Genomic DNA, 8,782 nt, shown 5'->3' with positions numbered 1-8,782 from the left:
TTCCATTTAGATACTCTGGTAAAGCAGCTAAAATTAATGCGGCTACAAGGGTACACTTATAATTATTTGTATTAAGACACAAGTTATGACATATTCTTATTACATATTTCTTTTTTAATCATAAACTAATCGAGTCCAATCAAATGTGGAAAAATGCGAATGGCCATAAAATAATCGGATAAGTGAATTGAAAGTTTCTTTCTCCTGTAAACGAACGTTGTAGCCCTGAAAAGGGCTTGTTTAAATTTCAGATTTCAAAATCTAAAATTACGATTGCGAGCATGTACCAGGTACTGTACTTTTTCACAATTTACTTCTTGGCAGCCGTAGTCTTGGCTTTCGGTTTCTTAGCGGTAGCAGGCGCCGCTGCTTTCTTCACCGCCTTTTTGGGCATAGCAGAGGCCGCTGGCTTGGCCTTTGCTGCTTTTGCTGCCTTCGGCTTCACTGCGGTCGACTTGGCCTTCGCTGCTGCTGGCTTCGCCTTCACGGTTCCAGTTTTCTTTGCATCCTTGGCCTTCGCCTTCTCTGTTTTCTTCTTCTCTGCGGTCTTTTTGGTGGCCACAGCCTTCTTAGCCTTGGGCTTCTTGTCGGTAGCTGCGGCGGCAACTTTCTTGGCGGTGGCTCCGGTCTTTTTGACGGCTACCTTCTTGCTTTTCACCTTCTTCTCAGCAGACGCAGGCTTCGGCTTCGGATCCTTCTTGGCGGAGGCCGACAGTTTGAATGAACCAGACGCGCCTTTTCCCTTTGTTTGGATCAACTTTCCATTGACCACGGCAGATTTCAAGTATTTCTTTATGAATGGAGCCAGCTTCTGGGCATCGCATTTGTAGGTGGCGGTGATGTATTTCTTGATTGCCAGAAGAGATGAGCCACCTCGTTCCTTCAAATTCTTGATAGAAGCGTCCACCATTTGTTGAGTTGGCGGATGCGATGGCGGGGCAGCGGCCTTCTTTGCTTTTAAGGCAGCGGAACTAGATGCCTTTTTGGTGGCCAGCTTCTTCTCAACTGGCGCTGGGGGAGCAGCCACTGGGGAAGCGGACGTTGCAACTGCAGAATCAGACATTTTTTTTCACTAAACTACACTTTTTTGTATAGAAAACGGAGCGCGCGCTTGTGACCAACCTCCTTCGTTCGAATGAGAATCGAGGAGGAGAGCACTTCAACTGTGAGTCTGGCATCAGTCATTTGCTCTGCTAATTTTTGCTTGAAGTGCAAACTTATTTTCTTATTTTCAGGGCTTAAGATACTAAAACTAAATAATTTTTTTATCGTTTTACATTCAAAAACGATAAATTAAGAAGGTAATGTGCTAGAAATGTTATGTTCTTGTTTTTGTAACCTTTTATAGCCGTATCAACTTCAAGATTGACATTCGTAACATGAATAATTACTTTAAAAAAACATTTTAAAATAAGATTTCTAGAAATATTTTGTAACTTGCTAAGGAAAAATGAAGTTTGAACATTTTACTTTAAGTAATACTACAAGTCTTTATACTTATTATTACTTGAGGTATTTTTTTATTTGTTTCAAGTTGTCCCTTGGCTACATGCAAAATTGGCTGTGAGAACACACTCGGCAATAGTTTTCTGATTGTTAAAAATATAGTTAACTTAAAATGTGGTATTTGTTCGATGTTTTCTTATATTTATTATGTCTTTGCTTAGCGCAGTCCAGCTTTTGGGGCATTATTATTAATAGTTTTCACTACATTTTGCTAATATCCGTCCCATATATAAATTCCATTGAGGCCTGAGACCACACTTAAGTTAATATTAAAGAAAAAATATAAAAAGTACATGTTTTAATATTTTTCTTGTTTTTTATAAGACGTTATGCATTCCTTAGCAGCTATGTCTAATTTATAAATAGCGCTTAAAAGTTTTTATATTTTTTGTTGATGTTTGAATGTCTTATGTTGATCGTGGTTGTTCCATATAACGCTACCCTTTCTCAATACATGCCGACATTCAAAACGAAATTTGTTAAAAAACATTTGATAAAAAAAAAAAATAAAATATATTGTAAAAAACTAATATTATATATTAGCTTTATCTAATATTTCAATATACTATAAACAATTTTCAGAAATATTTACATATAGCTACAAACTGTTTATTTTGCGTCCCTATTAAAAAATATCTTGGAGGTTGCACTGCAGTTAAAATTATAAAGAAAATATATGAAATTTTGTTTATTAAGCAACCAACAGATTCATTAGCCCAGTTAATATTTTTTTATGCTGCATTTAGTATTTTTTTTTATTTTTTCTGTTTGAAAGTCTTGACCATCGGTACCGCACAGCAGCTGTCACATAAAAAACCCCGGGAACTCAAATCAAAAGACAATTTCCGACTACTATTAAATTTTATCAAGGCAGTACAAATTGGAAAAATGAATTAACAATTATTCAATTCGCTTAAAAAAACGGGACGGAAAATAATTTTCTTTAATTTTATGTTAAAGCCTCCAAATTAGTATCCCATTGAATGTAATTTGTGGTCCTGAAAAGGACCGATTTGTACAAATTATGTAAGCGCACTGGCAGCCAGTTGAAGCCGTCTCGACTTAAGCACGCTCGCCGCGAATGCGACGGGCCAACTGGATGTGCTTGGGCATGATGGTGACACGCTTGGCATGAATGGCACACAAGTTGGTATCTTCAAAGAGGCCTACTAGATAGGCCTCGCTAGCTTCCTGCAGAGCCATCACCGCCGAGCTCTGGAATCGCAGGTCAGTCTTGAAGTCCTGAGCGATTTCACGCACCAGACGCTGGAAAGGCAGCTTGCGGATCAGCAGCTCGGTACTCTTCTGGTATCGACGGATCTCACGCAGGGCAACAGTTCCAGGGCGGTACCGATGAGGCTTCTTCACGCCTCCGGTGGCGGGAGCGCTCTTGCGAGCGGCCTTAGTAGCCAGTTGCTTACGTGGCGCCTTGCCACCAGTCGATTTGCGAGCGGTTTGCTTGGTACGGGCCATTTTCGAATTCACTGCTGTTCACGTTCACTTCACGTTTCAAAACACAATAAACGATAGCCGCATTTGCTACCTCCTTATATAGCAAAACGGGGAGGGTTGAAAAGAGAGGGAAGCAGAGTCCATCTCAGTTGTCGAGCGGAGAGCGAGACGAACATATCTTTCGGACTCGCTCGTGTTTCTGGGGGTTTAGGTATAAATATGAGCTCGTCGAAAATTTGGAAATAGTTCTTCAGTGACTTTCGTACCGTGCAGTGTGTTAACAGTAGAGAAGAGAAGTGAAATATGACTGGTCGTGGTAAAGGAGGCAAAGGCTTGGGAAAAGGAGGCGCCAAGCGTCACCGCAAAGTGCTGCGTGACAACATCCAGGGTATCACGAAGCCAGCTATCCGCCGTTTGGCTCGTCGTGGCGGTGTAAAACGCATCTCCGGACTTATATACGAGGAAACACGAGGCGTTCTGAAGGTGTTCTTGGAGAACGTTATCCGTGATGCCGTCACCTACACCGAACACGCCAAGAGGAAGACCGTCACCGCCATGGACGTTGTGTACGCACTGAAGAGGCAAGGCCGCACCCTGTACGGCTTCGGCGGTTAAAAAACTAGTACAGCTTGTACTTTTTCAGCAATCGGTCCTTTTCAGGACCACCATTTAAATTTCCAAAGAGACACATTTTCCAATAATGCTTTGATTCGAAAGTTGATGCTTCATAAATAATATATGTTTATTGAACCAAAATGAAATTTGAAATGAAAGTGGTTCAGGTAGATACACATCTATTTTGTACAGGCTGTGCCTCAGATACAGCATTGACGGAAATTCGCCATTTTGCGATGAACCTCTTACGTCTTATTTCTGGCCGACTGCTATAGGACCAACGCTTATACAAAATCGACATCTGTTTCCCACACGTCCTTATACTTATTGTTTTAATAATATGGTATTAGTATTGAAAATTCTTCAATTCTTTGGTAACACCTTGGTCGTCCTGAAAAGGACGGTTGGGTTTGTTTTTTATGTACAAGTATGTATCAAACGTTTAAGCCTTCTTCTCGGTCTTTTTGGGCAACAGAACAGCCTGTATGTTGGGCAACACTCCACCCTGGGCAATGGTGACGCCGGAGAGCAGCTTGTTCAACTCCTCGTCGTTGCGGATGGCCAGCTGCAGATGACGCGGGATAATCCTAGTCTTCTTGTTGTCACGAGCAGCATTGCCAGCCAACTCGAGAACCTCAGCGGCCAGATATTCCATCACAGCAGCCAGGTAAACTGGAGCGCCGGCACCAACTCGCTCGGCATAGTTGCCCTTGCGGAGCAGACGGTGAATACGGCCCACTGGGAACTGAAGACCGGCACGGTTGGAGCGGGACTTCGCCTTTCCCTTCACTTTGCCACCTTTTCCACGACCAGACATTTTGCTTTACGGGTATTTCACTTAGTTCACTTTACACACTAAAAACGAATGCTCGACGAGCCCCGGGTAGCCACATATTTATACTTTTCCGTCTGCCTGCGCGTTCAGTTAGGGGTGGGTGCCCCAGACCTGAAAACATGGCTCGAGAAAAAGTATAAAGTTGAACGCGCTTGGGCACCATTATGATCAGTGAGTTGTGTTTGTGAAATCATAAGTGAAGTGAATAATGCCGCCGAAAACTAGTGGAAAGGCAGCCAAGAAGGCTGGCAAAGCCCAGAAGAACATCACCAAGAGCGACAAGAAGAAGAAGCGCAAGAGGAAGGAGAGCTACGCCATCTACATTTACAAGGTCCTGAAGCAGGTCCACCCCGACACGGGCATTTCGTCGAAGGCGATGAGCATCATGAACAGCTTTGTGAATGATATCTTCGAACGCATTGCTGCCGAGGCTTCTCGTCTGGCTCACTACAACAAGCGCTCGACTATCACCAGTCGGGAGATCCAAACGGCTGTTCGCCTACTTCTGCCCGGAGAGTTGGCGAAGCACGCCGTCAGTGAGGGAACCAAGGCTGTCACCAAGTACACCAGCTCCAAGTAATTTTCTCCTGCTGCGTATGGGGAGGAAGATCCAAAAAGGCCCTTTTCAGGGCCACAACATATTTAACCAAAGAAACTAAATTTTCAGCTTGCCGTTTGCCAATAAAATGCGTGATAAAAATTCAATTTATGTTTTTTTCTGAAGAACTTTGGAGCCATATATACTTTCCATTTAGATACTCTGGTAAAGCAGCTAAAATTAATGCGGCTACAAGGGTACACTTATAATTATTTGTATTAAGACACAAGTTATGACATATTCTTATTACATATTTCTTTTTTAATCATAAACTAATCGAGTCCAATCAAATGTGGAAAAATGCGAATGGCCATAAAATAATCGGATAAGTGAATTGAAAGTTTCTTTCTCCTGTAAACGAACGTTGTAGCCCTGAAAAGGGCTTGTTTAAATTTCAGATTTCAAAATCTAAAATTACGATTGCGAGCATGTACCAGGTACTGTACTTTTTCACAATTTAGTTCTAGGCAGCCGTAGTCTTGGCTTTCGGTTTCTTAGCGGTAGCAGGCGCCGCTGCTTTCTTCACCGCCTTTTTGGGCTTAGCAGAGGCCGCTGGCTTGGCCTTTGCTGCTTTTGCTGCCTTCGGCTTCACTGCGGTCGACTTGGCCTTCGCTGCTGCTGGCTTCGCCTTCACGGTTCCAGTTTTCTTTGCATCCTTGGCCTTCGCCTTCTCTGTTTTCTTCTTCTCTGCGGTCTTTTTGGTGGCCACAGCCTTCTTAGCCTTGGGCTTCTTGTCGGTAGCTGCGGCGGCAACTTTCTTGGCGGTGGCTCCGGTCTTTTTGACGGCTACCTTCTTGCTTTTCACCTTCTTCTCAGCAGACGCAGGCTTCGGCTTCGGATCCTTCTTGGCGGAGGCCGACAGTTTGAATGAACCAGACGCGCCTTTTCCCTTTGTTTGGATCAACTTTCCATTGACCACGGCAGATTTCAAGTATTTCTTTATGAATGGAGCCAGCTTCTGGGCATCGCATTTGTAGGTGGCGGTGATGTATTTCTTGATTGCCAGAAGAGATGAGCCACCTCGTTCCTTCAAATTCTTGATAGAAGCGTCCACCATTTGTTGAGTTGGCGGATGCGATGGCGGGGCAGCGGCCTTCTTTGCTTTTAAGGCAGCGGAACTAGATGCCTTTTTGGTGGCCAGCTTCTTCTCAACTGGCGCTGGGGGAGCAGCCACTGGGGAAGCGGACGTTGCAACTGCAGAATCAGACATTTTTTTTCACTAAACTACACTTTTTTGTATAGAAAACGGAGCGCGCGCTTGTGACCAACCTCCTTCGTTCGAATGAGAATCGAGGAGGAGAGCACTTCAACTGTGAGTCTGGCATCAGTCATTTGCTCTGCTAATTTTTGCTTGAAGTGCAAACTTATTTTCTTATTTTCAGGGCTTAAGATACTAAAACTAAATAATTTTTTTATCGTTTTACATTCAAAAACGATAAATTAAGAAGGTAATGTGCTAGAAATGTTATGTTCTTGTTTTTGTAACCTTTTATAGCCGTATCAACTTCAAGATTGACATTCGTAACATGAATAATTACTTTAAAAAAACATTTTAAAATAAGATTTCTAGAAATATTTTGTAACTTGCTAAGGAAAAATGAAGTTTGAACATTTTACTTTAAGTAATACTACAAGTCTTTATACTTATTATTACTTGAGGTATTTTTTTATTTGTTTCAAGTTGTCCCTTGGCTACATGCAAAATTGGCTGTGAGAACACACTCGGCAATAGTTTTCTGATTGTTAAAAATATAGTTAACTTAAAATGTGGTATTTGTTCGATGTTTTCTTATATTTATTATGTCTTTGCTTAGCGCAGTCCAGCTTTTGGGGCATTATTATTAATAGTTTTCACTACATTTTGCTAATATCCGTCCCATATATAAATTCCATTGAGGCCTGAGACCACACTTAAGTTAATATTAAAGAAAAAATATAAAAAGTACATGTTTTAATATTTTTCTTGTTTTTTATAAGACGTTATGCATTCCTTAGCAGCTATGTCTAATTTATAAATAGCGCTTAAAAGTTTTTATATTTTTTGTTGATGTTTGAATGTCTTATGTTGATCGTGGTTGTTCCATATAACGCTACCCTTTCTCAATACATGCCGACATTCAAAACGAAATTTGTTAAAAAACATTTGATAAAAAAAAAAAATAAAATATATTGTAAAAAACTAATATTATATATTAGCTTTATCTAATATTTCAATATACTATAAACAATTTTCAGAAATATTTACATATAGCTACAAACTGTTTATTTTGCGTCCCTATTAAAAAATATCTTGGAGGTTGCACTGCAGTTAAAATTATAAAGAAAATATATGAAATTTTGTTTATTAAGCAACCAACAGATTCATTAGCCCAGTTAATATTTTTTTATGCTGCATTTAGTATTTTTTTTTATTTTTTCTGTTTGAAAGTCTTGACCATCGGTACCGCACAGCAGCTGTCACATAAAAAACCCCGGGAACTCAAATCAAAAGACAATTTCCGACTACTATTAAATTTTATCAAGGCAGTACAAATTGGAAAAATGAATTAACAATTATTCAATTCGCTTAAAAAAACGGGACGGAAAATAATTTTCTTTAATTTTATGTTAAAGCCTCCAAATTAGTATCCCATTGAATGTAATTTGTGGTCCTGAAAAGGACCGATTTGTACAAATTATGTAAGCGCACTGGCAGCCAGTTGAAGCCGTCTCGACTTAAGCACGCTCGCCGCGAATGCGACGGGCCAACTGGATGTGCTTGGGCATGATGGTGACACGCTTGGCATGAATGGCACACAAGTTGGTATCTTCAAAGAGGCCTACTAGATAGGCCTCGCTAGCTTCCTGCAGAGCCATCACCGCCGAGCTCTGGAATCGCAGGTCAGTCTTGAAGTCCTGAGCGATTTCACGCACCAGACGCTGGAAAGGCAGCTTGCGGATCAGCAGCTCGGTACTCTTCTGGTATCGACGGATCTCACGCAGGGCAACAGTTCCAGGGCGGTACCGATGAGGCTTCTTCACGCCTCCGGTGGCGGGAGCGCTCTTGCGAGCGGCCTTAGTAGCCAGTTGCTTACGTGGCGCCTTGCCACCAGTCGATTTGCGAGCGGTTTGCTTGGTACGGGCCATTTTCGAATTCACTGCTGTTCACGTTCACTTCACGTTTCAAAACACAATAAACGATAGCCGCATTTGCTACCTCCTTATATAGCAAAACGGGGAGGGTTGAAAAGAGAGGGAAGCAGAGTCCATCTCAGTTGTCGAGCGGAGAGCGAGACGAACATATCTTTCGGACTCGCTCGTGTTTCTGGGGGTTTAGGTATAAATATGAGCTCGTCGAAAATTTGGAAATAGTTCTTCAGTGACTTTCGTACCGTGCAGTGTGTTAACAGTAGAGAAGAGAAGTGAAATATGACTGGTCGTGGTAAAGGAGGCAAAGGCTTGGGAAAAGGAGGCGCCAAGCGTCACCGCAAAGTGCTGCGTGACAACATCCAGGGTATCACGAAGCCAGCTATCCGCCGTTTGGCTCGTCGTGGCGGTGTAAAACGCATCTCCGGACTTATATACGAGGAAACACGAGGCGTTCTGAAGGTGTTCTTGGAGAACGTTATCCGTGATGCCGTCACCTACACCGAACACGCCAAGAGGAAGACCGTCACCGCCATGGACGTTGTGTACGCACTGAAGAGGCAAGGCCGCACCCTGTACGACTTCGGCTGTTAAAAAACTAGTACACCTTGTACTTTTTCAGCAATCGGTCCTTTTCAGGACCACCATTT

The 8,782-nt window shown here is 42.2% G+C and overlaps 2 protein-coding genes across 2 annotated transcripts; both read right to left on the bottom strand.

Annotated features, from left to right (window-relative positions):
• Positions 1 to 2,250: 2,250 nt before the first annotated feature.
• On the bottom strand, positions 2,251 to 3,046 carry LOC127010653 (histone H3-like). Its single transcript, XM_050885027.1, has one exon. The coding sequence runs from the start codon at positions 2,977 to 2,979 to the stop codon at positions 2,569 to 2,571; it is 411 nt and encodes a 136-aa protein (XP_050740984.1). The 5' UTR covers positions 2,980 to 3,046; the 3' UTR covers positions 2,251 to 2,568.
• Positions 3,047 to 7,403: 4,357 nt separating this feature from the next.
• On the bottom strand, positions 7,404 to 8,199 carry LOC127010654 (histone H3-like). The gene has a single exon (XM_050885035.1). It carries the CDS (start codon positions 8,130 to 8,132, stop codon positions 7,722 to 7,724), a length of 411 nt encoding a protein of 136 aa, XP_050740992.1. The 5' UTR covers positions 8,133 to 8,199; the 3' UTR covers positions 7,404 to 7,721.
• Between the last annotated feature and the right edge of the window lie 583 nt (positions 8,200 to 8,782).

The sequence above is a fragment of the Drosophila biarmipes genome, chromosome 2L, assembly GCF_025231255.1.
Source record: "Drosophila biarmipes strain raj3 chromosome 2L, RU_DBia_V1.1, whole genome shotgun sequence".
In the NCBI taxonomy this organism is placed as follows: domain Eukaryota; kingdom Metazoa; phylum Arthropoda; class Insecta; order Diptera; family Drosophilidae; genus Drosophila; species Drosophila biarmipes.
The sequence above is the reverse complement of the archived record's forward strand: the minus strand, read 5'-3'. Positions and strand labels throughout refer to the sequence as shown.